The sequence below is a fragment of the Oryzias latipes genome, chromosome 21 (assembly GCF_002234675.1).
Source record: "Oryzias latipes chromosome 21, ASM223467v1".
In the NCBI taxonomy this organism is placed as follows: Eukaryota; Metazoa; Chordata; class Actinopteri; order Beloniformes; family Adrianichthyidae; genus Oryzias; species Oryzias latipes.
In genome coordinates this window covers 15583705-15602280 of record NC_019879.2, presented here as the reverse complement: position 1 = coordinate 15602280, position 18576 = coordinate 15583705, and the positions used below count along the sequence as shown (strand labels likewise).

General features: G+C 39.9%; 1 protein-coding gene across 2 annotated transcripts in view; it reads left to right on the top strand.

Annotated features, from left to right (window-relative positions):
- col5a2 (collagen type V alpha 2 chain) overlaps nucleotides 1-17678 on the top strand; it is a 41959-nt gene extending 24281 nt beyond the window's left edge. For both annotated transcript variants that reach the window (XM_020712869.2, XM_020712868.2), the window contains exons 9-54: nucleotides 1940-1984; nucleotides 2061-2114; nucleotides 2275-2328; nucleotides 2918-2971; nucleotides 3065-3118; nucleotides 3255-3308; nucleotides 3389-3433; nucleotides 3607-3660; nucleotides 3832-3876; nucleotides 4180-4233; nucleotides 4319-4417; nucleotides 4515-4559; nucleotides 4641-4739; nucleotides 4817-4870; nucleotides 4973-5080; nucleotides 5419-5472; nucleotides 5606-5704; nucleotides 5831-5884; nucleotides 6151-6249; nucleotides 6353-6406; nucleotides 6550-6603; nucleotides 6706-6759; nucleotides 6879-6932; nucleotides 7050-7094; nucleotides 7167-7265; nucleotides 7349-7456; nucleotides 7632-7685; nucleotides 7881-7934; nucleotides 8046-8099; nucleotides 8194-8247; nucleotides 8346-8453; nucleotides 8670-8723; nucleotides 10266-10319; nucleotides 10581-10742; nucleotides 10824-10931; nucleotides 11040-11147; nucleotides 11218-11271; nucleotides 11348-11455; nucleotides 11662-11715; nucleotides 12098-12205; nucleotides 13718-13771; nucleotides 13933-14040; nucleotides 14204-14513; nucleotides 14734-14915; nucleotides 15204-15446; nucleotides 16587-17678. In XM_020712869.2, coding sequence (XP_020568528.1) covers nucleotides 1940-1984; nucleotides 2061-2114; nucleotides 2275-2328; nucleotides 2918-2971; nucleotides 3065-3118; nucleotides 3255-3308; nucleotides 3389-3433; nucleotides 3607-3660; nucleotides 3832-3876; nucleotides 4180-4233; nucleotides 4319-4417; nucleotides 4515-4559; nucleotides 4641-4739; nucleotides 4817-4870; nucleotides 4973-5080; nucleotides 5419-5472; nucleotides 5606-5704; nucleotides 5831-5884; nucleotides 6151-6249; nucleotides 6353-6406; nucleotides 6550-6603; nucleotides 6706-6759; nucleotides 6879-6932; nucleotides 7050-7094; nucleotides 7167-7265; nucleotides 7349-7456; nucleotides 7632-7685; nucleotides 7881-7934; nucleotides 8046-8099; nucleotides 8194-8247; nucleotides 8346-8453; nucleotides 8670-8723; nucleotides 10266-10319; nucleotides 10581-10742; nucleotides 10824-10931; nucleotides 11040-11147; nucleotides 11218-11271; nucleotides 11348-11455; nucleotides 11662-11715; nucleotides 12098-12205; nucleotides 13718-13771; nucleotides 13933-14040; nucleotides 14204-14513; nucleotides 14734-14915; nucleotides 15204-15446; nucleotides 16587-16733 — 3870 coding nt within the window. In that variant the 3' untranslated portion in view covers nucleotides 16734-17678. The remainder of the gene's footprint in view (nucleotides 1-1939; nucleotides 1985-2060; nucleotides 2115-2274; nucleotides 2329-2917; nucleotides 2972-3064; nucleotides 3119-3254; nucleotides 3309-3388; nucleotides 3434-3606; nucleotides 3661-3831; nucleotides 3877-4179; nucleotides 4234-4318; nucleotides 4418-4514; nucleotides 4560-4640; nucleotides 4740-4816; nucleotides 4871-4972; nucleotides 5081-5418; nucleotides 5473-5605; nucleotides 5705-5830; nucleotides 5885-6150; nucleotides 6250-6352; nucleotides 6407-6549; nucleotides 6604-6705; nucleotides 6760-6878; nucleotides 6933-7049; nucleotides 7095-7166; nucleotides 7266-7348; nucleotides 7457-7631; nucleotides 7686-7880; nucleotides 7935-8045; nucleotides 8100-8193; nucleotides 8248-8345; nucleotides 8454-8669; nucleotides 8724-10265; nucleotides 10320-10580; nucleotides 10743-10823; nucleotides 10932-11039; nucleotides 11148-11217; nucleotides 11272-11347; nucleotides 11456-11661; nucleotides 11716-12097; nucleotides 12206-13717; nucleotides 13772-13932; nucleotides 14041-14203; nucleotides 14514-14733; nucleotides 14916-15203; nucleotides 15447-16586) is intronic.
- Nucleotides 17679-18576: the final 898 nt, after the last annotated feature.

Sequence of the window (18576 nt, the reverse complement as noted above, 5' to 3'; positions counted from 1 at the left end):
AGGGTTTTTACAAATCTCTCATTTGTAACCCTTGTGCTATCTTAGATGACTCCATCCATACATTGACATGTTCTCCCTACCATAACAAAGGCAGATAAAGGTGGAAAGATTTCATGTAATCCATGGACACCAGTGAAGATCAAGAATCACTGAAGAAAAAAGGTTCAGCGCACTGTATAGTGGGTCTAGATGACCCAACTCCCAATGTTAAAGTGCCTAGGATAGCACAAGGGTTTTAATCGGGCTCTACCGTTTGATTGAGAAAAATAAAAAGATAAGTTTTAAAAATGAGAGGAAATGAACCCAGGGCTGTTCACCAAGTAACCACTAGGTGCAACAAAGTCTGTCAAGACTGACTTGAATTAAAATGTGTTAATTTACAAAAGAAATTGAGAAATTGAAAATTTCTGTTCATTAACTTTTTTACTCTATAATTTCTTGTTAATTCTGTCAAATCATCAACTCTACAATTGCATTACGTAGGACATCAACTCTCAAATCTCAGACACTGTGAGGGGCCTTCTTATTCTTTTCCTATTGTTTACTAGCGCATGTCCACCACCTACAGTTGGAAGAGGCTTGGTGTCAAATGTCAAAGTGAAGCAAATCGCGTCAATCTTGCTCCAGGCTTTTTCTGTCACAGCTCTATTGTGATATACGAAAGACTTGGTGTAATATAATTAAGGCCGGGCACAAACTGTAATTATTCATTTATCCCCGTAACACATTTTTAAATGGTTGGTATTTCCATGAACTAAAAGGGATGCCATCCATACATCACTTCCAACTTGATTGGTCAAAGTTTGACCAGATTTAACTTTCAACAGGTGTGAAATAGCTGCAGGATTTGTGCGTAAAGCCCAAAAACAGTCGTAGAAACTTGCATTGCTATGTGCTAGGATTTTGAACGCAGAAGCCCAAAACGTGAATTAACAAAGTTTACACATTGCACAGACTTTTCATTGGAAGAGGTCACCTGAATACGTGTTGCCGAAGGCAATGAACATAGCTTTACAGTCACACCAGCTACAGTGGAAATGGACTCGCGTTTTGTACGAAGATCCCAAATCTGTCATAGAAACGTACGTAGAACTTGGAAGCCTGTAACACGGATATTCACATGGTTACATAGACTTTTTATTGAAAAAGGCCTCTTAAATGCACATTGCCGTAGCTTCAGGCTTTTTAGTCCGGCCTATTTGTTAACTTTTGAAGGGGACAGGGTCGATAATGTCAGAGCCAATCAGGGTGGACCGCCAACAACCCGAAAACCTCGGTTTTATACCAATGATTCCCCTGACCCACCACACTTTGGAGTGTTAGGTCCTTTGCCAATGCAGAAAGTTGCTGGTCACTGTCATCTTAGAGCAGCTTGACTTTTTGAAGCACACTCATATCCAGCTCTCTACCAAACGCAGCCTGGATCTGGTTCAATTCGCTGTTTCAGTCTTTTCCAACAATACACACTGAATGGGTAATTTTTGACGCCACCTATAGGATTCTAAATGAAAAAAGTAAAGCCTGAAGTTGGAGGGGCATATCAACTGGAGTTTGCTCTGCCCACCTCAACAAAACTCCAAAAATTGGTAAAAGGGTGGGACAATATTAAGGACAAATTTGTTGAGTCCACTGTCAAGATAAAAAAGTACAAATATAAGTCTGTTCTACAATACCATTTTGAGAAATTGCTTTGAAAAATGAGATTTACAACTTGTTGTAGTTGTAGCTGAGTAAATTAGAATAGCAAGACAGTGACTACACATCAACTGGGTAACATAACTTTCTGCAATACTTTATTTAATGTAACTTTGTTTAAGAGGCTTGTAGAGCATTTTATCCTGTAAAAAAGTAAAAAATAATTCATTTCTGAGACTCATTTTTACACAGAGCGGCTCTAAAGAAAACAGATCATATTGATATATCTTGATGCTTGTTGCAGGGAGAGGCTGGAACAAGAGGACCTCCTGGACCAAACGGTTCACCTGTAAGTTTGTTGCATTTATAACCTGTAATCTACACAGGATTCTCTATCAGTTACTTTCTTTCTTCCCCTTTTAAAGGGTCAAGCTGGACCACAAGGATCTCCTGGAGATGTTGGTGAACCAGGACACATGGTATAGCCTGATTCTTATCTAATTTTCTGTGTCTGCATATAGTAAAAATATTTATTTAAAATTGAATTTTGCTTGATTTAGATTTTCTTCACTCTAGATAAATGCTCACAGAGAATGTATCACACTGTAACATTGTTTATAATGTACCTGTGCCCTTTAGGGACCACCTGGCCAAAGGGGACCTGAGGGGCCTCCAGGGAAACCAGGAGAAGATGTGAGTCACTGGGATGTATTTTCTGTTTTCATCAGTACATCTCTGTTAAGAAGCAAAAGGCAATTCTTTGTTATGTTAGTCCTAAATTTCCAAATGTTCCACATCTATCGCAGTGGGGTAATGGACTGTAAAGCTTCATTATATATTCACTAAAATACATATGCAAATGTGGGTTTATAAAGTTCTTACAACAAAATCAGATTTTCAGAATTGATGCTGTCAAATAATTTTTACGACATCTAAAAAAAAACCTGAATTTGGTTGTGAAAAATTTAAAACTGTCTATAATGAACTTTACCAGTTTGAAATGAACTCAAGGAAACATCAATAAATCTTGTTGCAATCCCAAAACTAAGAAAAATCTGTTGGTTTAATTTTTGCAAAGTGGTAATTTTTTTACAAAACAGAATTTTAGAATGCTATAGTTCCAGTTTCACATGGTGGTTTCAGTGTGTAGCCAGATGCTTTTAGAGTAATCCAAATCTTAAAAAAAACAAATACACTTTAGTAATCTGGAGGCAATTTCTGTGCTTTTAAAGTAAAATTCCTGTTTTCAAATACATGTGAAATAACTAACGTTCACACACAGGGAGAAGCGGGTAAAGCAGGAAACCCTGGAGAGGTTGGATTCCCAGGATCAGCAGTAAGTCTTTGGCTCTCAGTTTAAACAAACTTCTAAATTGATCTATATGACACTGTTTTTGAGGCAATGATGTTCCACTTTCATACATTTTAGGGTCCCAGAGGATTTCCTGGTACACCAGGACCCCCTGGCATTAAGGGTCACAGAGTGAGTGTCAACTGTTTGAAAGATTTAGGGGGAGTGGGTCAGAGAATTGTGGTTAAAAGTGTTGTCAGTGTAGTTTTTCTGATTATTCCTTGTATTTTTTGTTGGCTGTCAACATTTTCTCGTATTTTGTGAACAGGGTCATGCTGGACCAATCGGCTTAAAAGGCGAAACTGGATCAGTTGGATCAAAGGTATAAAGAGACTAAAACAATCATGGAGTTTGTTTCACTGTGACAAAATGATTGACTTTTAAAAAACAAAAAAATTCCAGGGTGCCACAGGGGGCCGTGGTCCGATGGGAGCACCAGGGCCAATGGTAAGTTCAGATTTAATTCAAGATTATTCTCAATAAAACCACCAAACTACACTATATTGTTGTATGTGAAACCCTCATTTGTTATTTAGTGGTTGCTGCACCACCGAGGTTTGCTCTTTTCTCTTTTCTTGATTTAGCAAGAGCTGCTCTTAACTCTTTGTCTTGATTTCCAGGGTCCTGCTGGGATGCCTGGGGAGAGAGGACGTCCTGGACCCAGCGGTGTTCCAGTGAGCACATTACTGCAAACTAAAATAACTTTTTTTTTTCCAAGAGCCACCAAGTGTGATAGATAATAAATAATATTAGTGTTTTTGTTAATATATTAAATAGCAAGTTCAGAAAAATGTTGACTAAACAAAACACACGATTTGCTCTTATGTTCTCCATTTGTCTGTCAGGGTAAACGAGGCTCACCTGGAAATCTGGGGAAGCCTGGTCCAATGGTAAGTCAGTATTAACAAAATGTTTGCCTAGTTTCATCATTGAGGCATTAGCAATGGAAATGAGCTCATACTTTGTTGCAAACCGCTTTTTTGGCAGTGAAAACATTGTTTACTTTAGGGAACAAACCTATGATTGCTGACATTTTGTTGATTAACAAATTCATGTGAATCGTTTGCCCTATTGTTGGACAGGTGTAATAAAAATTCAGCCATCATAGCGGTTCTCTGGTTCACTGACCTTGCTATTGCATCATGGGACTTTTCAGGCTTATAGTAGATTTTTTAATTATTATTAATTTACAGGGTCCTTTGGGTCTCAGTGGCCCACCTGGATATCCGGGAACTCCTGGCATGAAGGCAAGTACCTCAACCAGAATGCAATAGAAGTTTTGTGTGCTATTTGTTAATTTATTTTTTTGTGTTTTGTGAATTTTTTCTACAGGGACAACCTGGTCCCACTGGTGTGCGTGGTCCAGAAGGCCCACAGGGGCAGAGAGGAGAGACAGGTCGTCAGGGTTCCCCTGGACCAGTTGGCCTAAGGGTAATTTTGTGGCTCTTCCAGTCCTTTGACATAAAACCAAGCACTTTAAAAGAAGAACAGTGTATTCATTCAGTTTATTCATGATGTATGTTTACAGGGTCCCGTGGGAGGAGATGGGGGCCCTGGTACCAAAGGACCAGTGGTTTGTACAAAGTTATTTCATTTAGGCAAATTCTGAAAATTCTGTGACAGAGGTCACAATCACAAGGTTGACTCTTTATAGGGTAATGTTGGTCCCCAAGGTCCAGGAGGCCATTCTGGACCTCCTGGTCCACCAGGACCTCAGGGAAGCACCGGTCAACCTGGTATCAAAGGACAAGGGGTAAACTGGTTCTTTTGATAAATAAAATAATAAAAAATTGACTGAATTCTGACATTTATTTTAAATGTGTACTTTAGGGAGATGTTGGTGTACCAGGTTTTAAAGGAGATGCTGGACCTAAAGGAGAACCTGTATGATTCAAATTACTCAAAGAAAAAAAGAGAAAAATAATTTATATAAACATAAAAGTTTAATACTTAATGTCAATTCTGCTTTGATGTGTTTTACCTCAGGGTCCACCAGGCTCTCAGGGTGTGATTGGACCTCAGGGGGAGGAAGGAAAGCGAGGGCTACGTGGGGACCCAGGGTCTGTTGGCCCGATTGGTCCTGTTGGAGAAAGAGTGAGTCAGCATTTTTGTTCTTTTTGTCGATTTTATTTTAGGCTAAATTTTCTATTGTAATTTTGTGCATTAAACAGTTTAGACTGAAAGCCAAACATCAGATTATGGATTCTATAACAATTCAAAACTTCAGACAAGTCCAGCAGCTGACCTTTTGGGCCACAAGGCCCAATAAGCGGGCTCTAAGGAGTTTGATCTCTGGGTCATTGTTGCCTTCTAAGATGTCCAAGATGTTAAAGAACTGATTCTTGAGGATCAAAGAGGGTGATAGAATTACTATTTCTAAAACCTAAGCCTTCATGTTTGATTTGATCTGCATCCATATCATCTGCTTTCAGGGAGCTCCTGGAAACAGGGGATTCCCTGGTGCCGATGGTCTGCCAGGACCTAAGGTACGTAGCTATTTCATGTAATCGTCACTGGGATCAAAATTGAGGACAACTCAACTCTTTTTTCTTTTGCCTTGTCCTGTGATGTTTTAAATGGACAAGTAAAGAAATTAATATTTATCTTTTGTAAATAAAGGGTGCTCAAGGAGATCGTGGCACGTCAGGCCCACCAGGGCCTAAAGGTTCTTTAGGAGACCCAGGTCGTCCAGGAGAACCTGGTTTACCAGGTGCAAGGGTAACACGAGAGCTTGAACTTTTACTTTAAAGTTGCTGTTGTTTGTTTTTTTTCAAATTTGTAGAATATAAATGTTTTTTAATGAATTGAAGTTGTAATTGATATTGTTGCATATCTCTGTAACAGGGTCTTACTGGAACACCTGGTGTCCAGGGAGCAGAAGGAAAGCCAGGACCACTGGTAGGTGCTCAGGGCTGATTTGCTCTGTGGAAAATGAGGCAATTTTAAGAACTGATTAGTGAGATACAGTTATAAAAAGTTCTACATCTATCAACAAACAAAGGCAGCAGCACAAGAAATAAATGCTTACTTAAGTAGCAGTTTTTAGCTTTTCCAACTATGTCCCAGATATACCTGGCTTAGTATTTTCTTTAAAAATGCATTAAATTCCTACTGTGTCATCTGCATAGTTGAATTTGGCAAATAGTGTTTTTTATGTTTTGTAGGGGGCCCCAGGCGAAGATGGTCGTCCAGGCCCAGCAGGGTCCATTGGAAACAGAGGACCTGCAGGAACCATGGGAGTGCCAGGCCCCAAAGGCTTCAGTGTAAGACTGGACAGACAACCAACCCTTTTTATTGATATTCATCAAATCATTGTTTGTGTTTTCTAAAATCTGCTCTCATTTAAAAACAATTTTGCTCTGAAAGGGTGATCAAGGAAAAACTGGTGAACAAGGATCTGCAGGAGTGCCAGGTCAAAGAGTAAGTAGGTTAATGAATATGGAGTTTTGGAACGGAGTAGAAAAAAAAATTCAAAATGAGTGAAGGCTTTACTTTTGCTACATCACTGTAGTAATGGATGATTTTTAAACATATAATGCAGAGGTTTGTCTTTGTGGGTTCAGGGTCCTCCAGGAAAAGATGGAGAAGTTGGCCCTGCAGGTCCTCCTGGCCCATCTGTAAGTTTTACCATTTCTCTAACAACAGAGAAAATGCTTCAACATTTTGTTCTTAGTTTGAATGATTGGATAAATTCATATGAATGAATGCCCCCTCTAAAGGGTGTAGCAGGAGAAAGAGGAGAGCAGGGACCACCAGGTGTAAACGGATTTCAGGTTTGTGTCATTCTTTAGTTAATCTAAGTTCACTTCATAAAGTTCCATCAATGCAAGAAATGGCAATGCTTTAATGAATAAATCCGATTAAAAATGCACTCTTAAAATGTATTTTTCAGGGTCTACCTGGTAACCAAGGTCCTCCTGGAGAACCTGGTAAACCAGGTGATCAGGTAAGTCTATCAAAAGTGATCAAAGTTAATCTTTTGTCTAAAAACTTGCAGTGGCATTTTAGTGGCTTTGATTGGACCAATATGGAAAGTTAAGTTTATGTCCTACTTGTCCATCAGGGCATTCCCGGAGAGCTTGGTCCTGTGGGTCAAGTTGGACCAAGGGTATGTGAATTTACCATGAAATCTATTTTATCTAATTTCAAGTAGATATAGACTTTGATGTTTTTTTTCAAGGGAGAGCGTGGTATTCCTGGGGAAAGAGGAGAACTGGGCTCAAGTGGCCTGCAAGGACCTAAAGGTATTCCAGGTGCACCAGGTCCAGATGGACCAAAGGTACTACTGACTATTGTTTACAGTTAAAGTTAAAACTAGTTTGAGCCATTCTTAAAATAAATGTGCTACATTTGCCCGTTTAGGGTAGCCCTGGCCCCACTGGTGCTTTGGGTGACATGGGACCCCCTGGTCTTCAGGGAATGCCAGGAGAGAGAGGCATCTCTGGTCCTCCTGGACCAAAAGGTGACAGAGTAAGTCTGTCATCATCTTGGAATAAGGATTAAAGCTCTGGTGATGTCTAGGAGACGATAAAAAAGTTGGCATTAACGAGTTAAATTAGAGACTTATTAAACTTGCAGTGGTTCTAATGTCTGATGGTTCTGGTTATTGAAAAAAACCTTTCTCTTCTTGCTCGTCTTTGTTTAGGGAGCAATTGGTGAAAAGGGATCAGAGGGTACGCCTGGAAATGATGGTGCAAGAGTAAGCAATTCACACTAAACTCATTTTCTTTTGACAACGTGATGAACAAAGAAGTTTAAATCCCATTTGTAAAACATAAATAAACAACAGTTTATGGATGATTCAGCCTCTGGCACAGCTTGACACACTTTTTAATAATAATCTTGAGCAATTTAGTAAATGGAGGTACACAAACATTCTCTCTTGTACTTGCAGGGAACCCCTGGACCTGTTGGTCCAGCAGGACCCGCTGGACCAAGTGGTGAAAAGGTAGAGTCAGTTTTAAAGCATGTGTGAAGATATATGTGCTTTTGAAATATGAAAATGCATAAGCAGGGATGTTAAAATTTCTTGATAAACATGTGAACACTTACTTTATAGGGAGAACCTGGACCCAAAGGACCCCTTGGACCTCCAGGGTCTAGAGGAATACATGTGAGAAGAATAAAGTTGTACTTACAACTTGCATGCGAATTAATACTGTCATTTGTTGTTTTGCAGCATATGTATAACCCATGTATTATTTTAGGGAGCAAGAGGTGACCCTGGACCAATTGGTGCTGTTGGATTTGCTGGACCCCCTGTGAGTAACCTCTTTCTTTATAGACCAATATCACCTAAATACTGCTGCAGGTACTTAAAGAGTCAAACATTCCTGCAAATGTTACAAACACTTTCTAGGGTCCTGATGGCCAACCAGGAGTCAAGGGAGAACCTGGAGAGCAAGGACAGAAAGGAGATGCTGGGTCTCCTGGACCACAGGGCTTAGCTGGTGCTCATGGACCTCATGTAAGCCTAACCTCCAAAAGACTTACATGCAACATTTTTAACATAATCTTAAATTTACCATCTGTCACCTCCATTTATTCAATTAGCCCTGCTGACATTTTGTTCAATTAGATTGAATTTTTTACAACTTTAATGACTATTTGGCTCCTAAGAAGCATTAAAATCCTTGTAATGTTTACAAATCTGTCTGAATATTTGTTTGATTTCTATATTTAGGGTCCAGTTGGTGTCGCTGGATTAAAAGGAGGAAGAGGAACACAAGGTGCACCGGTAAGATTCTAAATCTAAATAAACAAATATAAAAAAAATCAGTCAGCGAATTATCACCCTCACCGCATAATAAGTCACTTGACTTACGGGCAGAACAGCTAATCCTCTGAAACATAGTCCACTGTGTTTAACGGCCGTGGTGCAGTGGGAGGGCGGTCGACTGCTGATCGGAAGTTCATTTCCTATGCATCGAAATGTCTCTGGGAAAGAGACTGAACCCCATCTTGCCTCTGGTGGAAGGTTGGCACCAGTGCTCGGCAGCAGGGCCACCATCAGTGTGTGAATGTGTGAATGGGACTTTGACTGTAAAGCGCCTTGGGCCTTCAAAGAAGGTAGAAAAGCGCTATTTAAGCATACGCCATTTACCATTTACACTGAGCGCACTTTATTTGTTCTTGCTTTTCCTGGCGCATACCAGGGCTTCTGTCGTAGGACTGCACTGGCCCGCAGGAGCGTTTATTAAGCCCTGGTCCGGCCCGCGTGCGTCCTCGATCGTAAGCGAAACCGAGACACCCCGTCTGACCGAGCCGTGCTGCCACGGCGCCTGCTGCCGGGGCCGCGGTTCCCGCCCGAGGGATCTGTGCCCAATCAGGTAGCAGTGTCGCCCAGAGCGGGGCACACGCTTCTCTAGCCCTGCCCACAGATCAGAGGTCGCTGTTCGCTTAGCCGTGGTAAATCCAGCCGAGCTTTAAAAATGTTATGCCCCACACCAGAGCAGGAAACACAATTGTCCTGCTTTCTGTTTTCAAAATAAAATGCCTTTTCTGTACTAATTATATTTGACTACAAAAATAACATTCATAAACATGACAAATCTTTATCCTTTCAAAAAGTTTTACTTTTATTCTGTAGTTTTTGAGTTATTAGTACATTAAATAAGTGACTTTGGTGCATCATTCCAGGCCACTACAAGTATATCCTTGTTCTACACATCCTGCACCGTCATCTTACAAAGATTTGTGTACCTTCACCGTGTAGTTTTTTAATTATTAGTACATAAACATTTCATTTTAGGTAGGTACATAGTTATTTATTTAGGTAGATCTTTTGGAGCTTGTCGTCTCGCCTTGCATGCCAAAAAAGTGTGGGCACCCCTGTTCTAAATTATGCTATGAAAGCAGAGGACTTCAGAGAAGCTTTGCTGCTTTTATTAATGTAACAATTCAAAAGGCCACAGGTTGTATACAACTTCTTGAGTGTGTAGGCATGAAGAAGTTGTTCTTCTCACTCATTCATTTGTGACCAGTTGAAACAACCTACAAGTCATAATTCTATTCCTGCCTCCTTCTTTTGAATGTATTGGTTGATTCATATTTTGATCTACTTAAATCCAAGCATTAATGTTCTGTTTGTCCAAGTCAAAAAGAGCCTAGATGGATTAGGGATACCCAAGATTTAAGTTTACATTTATCTCCAACGTTTCCGTGTAAAATTTAGTGAGTGTGCTTGCATAGAACTGGGGTTAGATGAGCAAAACAATAAATCATTTTAAAAATATTAAAAAATCAACACACCAGTATTTAAGACTTATTCTTCTGGCAGGGTCCCACTGGTTTCCCTGGGTCTGCTGGACGAGTCGGACCACCTGGCCCAACCGTGAGTATTGCCAAACCACATGTAATAGCCCATAACCTTAACAAGGGTTACAAAAGGGGATGATTTAGTGGCAATATAAATGATATTGAGATGTATTAGGATATATATCTTAATAAAAATCTATTTCTGTTATTAAACTTTACAGAAAATACAAGCAAACAATATTAAATTTGAAAGACACAATTACTAACTACATATATGACATATGTTGGTGCAGTATCTTTTAAAACAGTTTATTGGGAAAAAAAAATTTCTACTAAGGGTCCTGTTGGAGAAGCTGGGGCCCCTGGACCACCAGGAAAAGAGGGTCCTCCTGGTCTTCGTGGAGATCATGGACCTCCTGGAAGACAAGGCGAGCGAGGACCTGCAGGACCACCGGGTAGCCCAGGAGACAAAGGAGATGGTGGAGAAGATGGCCCCACGGTAAAATGATATGCAGTTTGAAGACCATGTTTAGATCTGGTCAGATGTTAGAGAATCAACTTATGTTTATTACTTTGTCAGGGTCCAGATGGTCCTCCCGGTCCAGCTGGTACCACAGGACAGAGAGGCATTGTTGGTCTTCCAGGCCAAAGAGGAGAACGTGGTATGCCAGGACTTCCAGGACCAGGGGTTTGTGAAATTGTGGTTATCTTTATACAGCAGTGTGTATCGCAACAGTAAAGAGGTATTCTCACAAATATGTGGAATTTTTTTACTGATCAAGTTGTCTTTTTGTAGGGTCCACCAGGAAAGCAGGGAGCCCCAGGACCATCTGGAGACAAAGGCCCTTCAGGTCCAGTTGGTGTTCCAGGTGCTACCGGACCCCGTGGAGATCCTGGTCCTGAGGTAAGCAAACTTCATGTGTACTCAAAGATGCACTGAAATCCTTCTTTAAGAGATTCTGTTTGGTTTTTAGGGACCTGCAGGAACTGATGGGCCCCCAGGAAAAGATGGTCTTCCTGGACAAAGGGTAAGATTTCAGTGATCGGAAGATTCCCTTGAACATTTTTTCATGTTTCAAGCTACTTACAGCTATTACATTTCAGGGAGACAGAGGAGATCTTGGTCCAGAGGGCTTAATTGGTCCTCAGGGACTTCCTGGACCTAATGGCCCCGTTGGAGCACCAGGTGATCCAGGAAAGAGGGGAGAACCTGTAAGTACCTTTTTTAAGCTTATCTTTTGTTTTTTTTTCTTTACATTAATGAATTCTCAAAAACAACATTCTGGAGATAGTTCAGATTGTTTTGTTTTGGATACTACAAATGATGTGCCAACAGACTTTAAGAGTCACAGGCTTTTCACACTATTAATAGAAGTCTGTTACGTTCTCTGTTAAGTTCTAATGTTCAAAATCTTCAGGGCTCAAGAGGACCTCAAGGCCCACCTGGACAAGCTGGGAAGAGAGGACTGGGGGTAAGCTTTTGTCCTCTAATAAGATGAAGACTTTATATCAAGCAACATGAACTGAGGTCTATCAGTTGAAGGGAATTAACTTGTCACAGACAGTTGGAAAAGATTAAGTTTCATTAGAACATCTTTTTTTAGAGATTACAATTAGCGGTCAAACTCCTTAGAGTGAAATTTGTTCTTTGTATTTCACCCATCACTGTAAAGATTGCACTATTTTGTAGTTGTACCCCCCTGATTCAACCTTTATGCTGAATGTAAAGTGGAGAGGCATTGGGTCTATTTAAGCAGTCACGTAACTGTGGTGCTCCCAATCTTAGGCTAGATACTCATTCACAGTCCACTAAGATTAAAATCCTTAACATTTGACTTTACATTTTCAATTCAGGGACCTCAAGGACCAAGAGGAGACAAAGGAGACCTTGGGGATCATGGAGAGAGAGGCCAGAAGGGACACAGAGGCTTCACCGGTCTACAGGGTCTTCCTGGACCTCCTGTAAGTAAAAACCATGTTTGGTAACAAAGTAATACTCTAATTTGTAAGCTATTCCCACTGGAGTGATTCCATTGCATTTGTTATCAGATGATTAGTAGAAGGGATGTTTGTTGGAATGGTCAGTCAGACAGATATCAAACATAAACTTAAGCTTGTCCAGAAGAAATATTGATTTGGTTTTCAAACAGTTGGGTTTATGCGGCTGGATGGCCCAGTTGATTGCGTTTTGAACTAGCACACAGGAAACCGGGGCTCGTTTCCCAGGGATTGCGATGAGCTGAATCCAGTGTGCTTTCTGTGCTACCGCCTAACTATGTAGCCATGAAGGGGCCCAAGTCTGGGTACCCCTGTGCCAGTCTCCAGCCTGGATAAAATATAGTGTTGTGTTAAGAAGGGCATACGATGCAACACTCTCTGTTGTTGTTTCTCTTTCGGCTTTTCCCATCAGGGGTCGCCACAGCGAACGAGTCGCATGGTAAACTTGGCAATGTTTTACGCCGGATGCCCTTCCTGACGCAACCCTCTCAAAGCATCCGGGCTTGGGACATGATGCAACACTCTCTACCAAACACAAAGCGGTGGATCAGATAAAGCTGATTCACTGTGGCAACCCCTGAGTGAATGTTCCAAAGGGTCAACAACTTTTAAAATGTTGCTTTTTTTTAACTTATGTGGATAATCTAATATCCTTGCAACACAGAGAACTCTATGCAATTCCAGGAAGCAGCAAGACTGTTGGAATTTTTTTTGAGCAGCAGGTCCATTTTAAACATGTAGGACTTAACCTGACCAATATCAATGAAACCATCATCGGGTTTAACATGAACACAAAACAATAGCCATTGCACGTTTACTCTAGGTTTACTCAGACCTGCACTTGCAAAGGCCATACATTGAGAGGAAAAGGATGTAGGAGGACTAACCAGAGTCTCATTGGTTGGAGGGCTGCCTGAATCATATTCCTACTGTAAAACAAAATGACTAGAATACTATTTAAAAACATCTTGGTTTAATGGCTCAGAGTAAGCACTGATTAGTTCATGACAAGTGTGGATGATGGCATTAAATGCGGACGGTAAAGCACTGTTACATGCTGACTGTGATCTGCCAATTAATGTCCTATAAGAATAGTTTTATCAGGTATTGGAGCACAGAGACATTTACCTTCATGATTCTCAATCTAAATTATGTCAACTTTTAGAGCTGGGAGAGGATTTCCATCCATAAAAGTACAAGGACAAAAAAAACAGTCAATTTAGGTTGTTTGAACGATATAGATGTTGTCGGTGAAGGTTTTCATTCATGCAGGTGACGTTTTGAAGTTGAATCATAGCAAATGGACTTCGATTCTTCTTGGATGTTTGATTATTATGGTAAATCTGTACTGAAAGAGGGACATATCCTTACATTTACATCAAAAATTGTCTTAGGGTTTGGGTCACGTACAACTTTCTTTTGCCTAAATGTTTTGAGCAGAAAAATTATCAACTTGATTTCGATTTTTCTTATTAGGGTACCACTGGTGAACAAGGAGCTCCAGGCATTGTTGGACCAGGTGGTCCTAGGGTATGTTCCTTTTAATCTTCAAATAATCGCGTGTGTTTTTTTTTTTTAATACAAGTTTGAAATCTTGATCTCAAAACCAAACAGCTCATTAGTTAGAAATACATTCTGAATGTAGAAATGGAGCAAACTCTTTTATTTTTTTTTACGGATTATGATGTTAGGGGCCTCCTGGACCTGTTGGGCCTCCTGGAAAGGAAGGATATATGGGCCAGTCAGGGCCAATGGGACCTCCAGGAACCCGTGGACTCAGTGGAGAAATAGGACCAGAGGTATTATCGGAGCACAGTGAGAAGAGTGTGCAAAACTCATAAAGAGTTGGTCATTACAGTGATGAACATCTTTTTAACAGATGTCCGTCAGTAAGCAAAAACGTTTCCAGCTTTCATCTGGGGAAGGGTTAGACGTTTTTTTTTTTTTTTTTTTAATCCATAGGGCCCTCCTGGTGAACCTGGGCCTCCTGGCCCTCCCGGTCCCCCTGGACCTCCTATAGCAGCTATGGATGACCTGTTCGCAGGCCTTCATGATTATGACTCCGGGATACCTCCTCCACCCGAGTTCAGCGAAGACGAGGCTATGCCCAACTCCAACTCCACCACTATCGTGCCCATCGATCCTGGAGTTCAGGCCACTTTGAAGGCTCTCAGCAGCCAGATCGACAGCATGAAGAGCCCCGACGGCAGCAAGAAACACCCTGCCAGGACCTGTGATGACCTGAAGAGGTGCTACCCAATGAAGAAGAGCGGTGAGTATGTAGAGTCAAAAATGAAAAATCCCACAACAGACTCTTGTTGATTCCAAATATTTGAGAAAAAATTAAAAGTGGAGGAATTCCCTTCTCACTTCTCTCTCATGTATATAACAGAAGCTGCAGCAGACCAGCCAAGAACACATTACTGTGAATTTCTGTTGCAGCAATAAATATTGAACTTAGCAGATTCCCCCGATATGTGTATCTTGTTTAGGAGAATACTGGGTAGATCCAAACCAAGGCAGTGCAGAGGATGCCATCAAAGTGCACTGCAACATGGACACTGGAGAGACATGCATTTCTGCCAACCCGTCCAGCATACCTCGTAAAGTGTGGTGGAGCTCTTCCAGGAACAAACCTGTGTGGTTTGGAGCAGACATCAACCGAGGGACCCATGTGAGCAATCACTCTGAATGGTTTACAATTTGATGAATGCAAATAATTGGTCAAAAAAATGTCCCAGAGAGCAGATGGGAACGTTACAGAAACGCAATGCTATTCCAAAAAAGAGCTTATGTCTCTTTTTGCCGATGGAAACATTTAAGCTAACTCTACTAACCAGCAGCCAAAAAACAGACTATATTTCCCATAAGTCTATACAGCTGAGTTTTCCTAATACATTTGTAGCTGCAAATGAGATACTTTGTCGGTGAAGTGTTACATTTCTCATATTTGTGTTTTCAGTTCACTTATGGCAACCAGGATCAGCCGGTAAACTCTGTCACAGTGCAGATGACCTTCATCCGACTGCTGTCCAAAGAGGCCTCGCAGACCATCACTTACCACTGCAAGAACTCTGTGGCCTACAAGGACCAAAAAAATGGTAACTTGAAGAAAGCAGCCATCCTCAAGGGCTCCAATGACCTGGAGCTGAAAGCAGAGGGGAACAACCGCTTCAGATACACAGTGCTGGAGGATTCCTGCACGGTAAGTCACAACGACTCGAACCAAGTCCAGCAATTACTGTCCCAAACTACAGTTCTGTTGAAAATTAGAATGAGTCAGAGAGATTTTTTTAAGTGCATAAAATGCAAGTTTAATGCAAACAAACTTTAGGTTAGTAGTAACTGGTTGACCCTCCTTTGGCACCAATAACTTCAATAAAAATGTGCTGAAGTAATAAATCAAAAACTTTGTAAAATTTCAGATTGTAAAGGAATTAAAAACTGAAATATTGTCACAATAACCTAGAAATTAGCTTTAATTGAGAAAAAGACAATTCCTAGTTTTTTCTTCCGATGGTGTGCTCTGCTTTAAAATCTAATTCTTTGAAATTGAAAAATGTAAAACTGGTGCATGTGGTGAATATACAGTACAGACCAAAAGTTAGGACACACCTTCTCATTCAAATGAATGGGAAGGTGTGTCCAAACCTTTGTACTGTTCTTGTTTGAATTTTAAAAAATAGCAAAATTTGTGAAATTAAAAAATTACATATGTGAAACATATTTTTAAAAATACAGAAATGCTATACATATATATACATGCTATACAGTCAATGAATGGTCTATTTTTAAACATGTCATATATAAGTCGCACCGAACTGTAAGGCATATATAGAGAGAAAAGAGTCAGAGATTAATCTGTTGGTCAGACAGATTTTATTAATTATGTTTACAATAACTTTAGGTCTTGTTTGTAACACGTTAGCATGTTATCAATTCCTTTAGCTCCGAACCTTGTTTGCAAAATGTAAAAAAAAAAACAGACTGATGCCACCAAGACGAGTGTTACTGTGACTATGCAAACTCCAAACCTTGTTGGTAACAAAAAAAAAACAAACAACAGATCTCACCGCTACTCGTTAGCTACGCTAGCATATTTATTATAACACCCAAACTTATTTGGAACTCATAAAAATACCAGACGGATGTATTGATAGAGCAGTTTGACATCAGCAATAAAACCAGAATAATCCATATAGAAGGTGCTACAGATTATACGAGGCAATGTTGTTTTTTGGAAAATTGTAAGGTTTTAACATGGTACCTAATAAATGACAGTTGTCTGGTTTGTAGTGTCACATCAAGTAAGTCATCACTCAAGCCGTTTGTGTCTCTTTTACAGCAATCAAATGGCAACTGGGGCAAGACAGTGTTTGAGTACAGGACACAGAAAACTGCCAGACTCCCCATTGTGGATATTGCCCCCGTGGACATTGGTGGCCCCGATCAGGAATTCGGCATTGATATCGGGCCAGTGTGCTTCTTGTAGAGCCGCCAGGAAGGACAAGTGGAGGACTTTCTGGGGACAGTTGAACTGCCGGCTGATGGGATCAGCTGCATTGTACATAGAAGTACTGAGGACTGTTCCAGCCCTGTGGCGAGATATTTATTGTGCCTTTTCAAGCCCAGTTTGAGACAACAAAGATTTGGGAGTTAGCTAAAGTGTTTGAAATTTCTAGAAAAATTTTTCTTAAAGTTTCACTCATCCATCTCTTGTAAGCTTAAGCTTCAGCAGTTGTGAGTTGAATCTTTTTATATATTTAAAAAAAATAATGCCAAAGGATAAAAAAAATTGGAAAAAATGTCTTGTAATTAGCATACGACTAAAGTCGCTTTGAGTCTGCATCCCATCGCTACAATTCCTTTCACTGATATTTCCTGTAAAATTGATCACATTCTTTAAATATGGTGCTATGAGGAGAATCACAGTTGCTGATGAGTTCGCAGATGCAGTGTTGGTTATCTGATGTCCAGATATTTTGAGCTCTGTGCCCACCACAAAGAAGATCGGTACTGTCGACTGCTCGGTGTTAGCTACCTCATCGCCTAAACTGACAAAACAATGACAACCCCATGCAAGCCTTCTCTGCACCAGGTGCTGTTTGTGTAAGTAGTGTGATCTTTCTGTCTGTGTGGTACAGGACAGGCTCTGGTCAATAAAGATCTTTTTTGTCAACTGTGGAGGGATAAATGAGGTGGTGTGTGCTGATGGGTAACTTTTTTCTTTTCTTTTTTTTTTTTTTTTTACATACGATACAGTAACAGATAGTGCATTATATCCCCTTTTTATGCATGCCGGCTCTCCCTTTGCAGTGTCTGTGTGCCTGAAAGCCTTTTTATAGAGCAAAATAGCTTTGAGCGGCTGTTTGGTTTTTTTTTTTGTTTTTTTTTTGCTATGCAACAAATTAAAGCAAATGCTTGTTAATCCCCCCAAGCTTTTGTCACATTTAATTAAATCGTAACCAGCTTCAGGAAGGAATCCGGACACAAACAAAATGTAAATATATATTACATATATATATATATATATATATATATATATATATATATATAAAGTATCACACAAACATAGTTGTGTACTTGACAGTGGTTTCCAGTGGGATCTGTTTGTGACCGCACGTTTCAATTTCCAGCATTTTCATTACAGATTTACAGAGGAGGGAAGGAAGGGGCTCATTACTATCCGAACATGATTTAATTTATTCTCTGGCTTTTTTATGAGAGAGAGAAAAAACTTCTTAACTCTTGTGCTATCCTACACTGTAAACCCGAACAAGTTACCAGAACTTAAAAAAATTAAGGCAATCATTTGCCACAATTTTTTTGAGTTGATTAACTAAAAAGTCTGAGTTTTCCACAACATAAATGATTTAATTGTGTGCTACTTGTATTTCTTTATAACAGTTAAATTAAAAGTGTCAATTCGTGCAAGTCAAATACTGGCATTAAATATTACTTACATTCACACATTAAGACAACTTAATTGTCATCAGTCACTATGACTCGCAGTTTTGAGTTTCAAAGCCACAAGAATAAGTTTGCATAACTTAAAAAAATAGGGAAAAACAACAATTTTATCTTAACAGAACTCGATATATATTAGTTACCTTCTTGTACAGGGATAATCAATTTGTTTGAGTCAGTAAACTCAAAACCATGCTTTTCAAAACTTATTTTCTTTAGGCAAATGATTGCCTAAAAAATAGAGTAATGGTAACTTAAAACACTAAAAAGAAAAAAAGTTGATCCAACTTAATTGAATTACTTCAGTTGGTAACACCTAATTGAATTGAGTTTATGCAACTGAGTTTATATGGCTATTCAACTCAAAT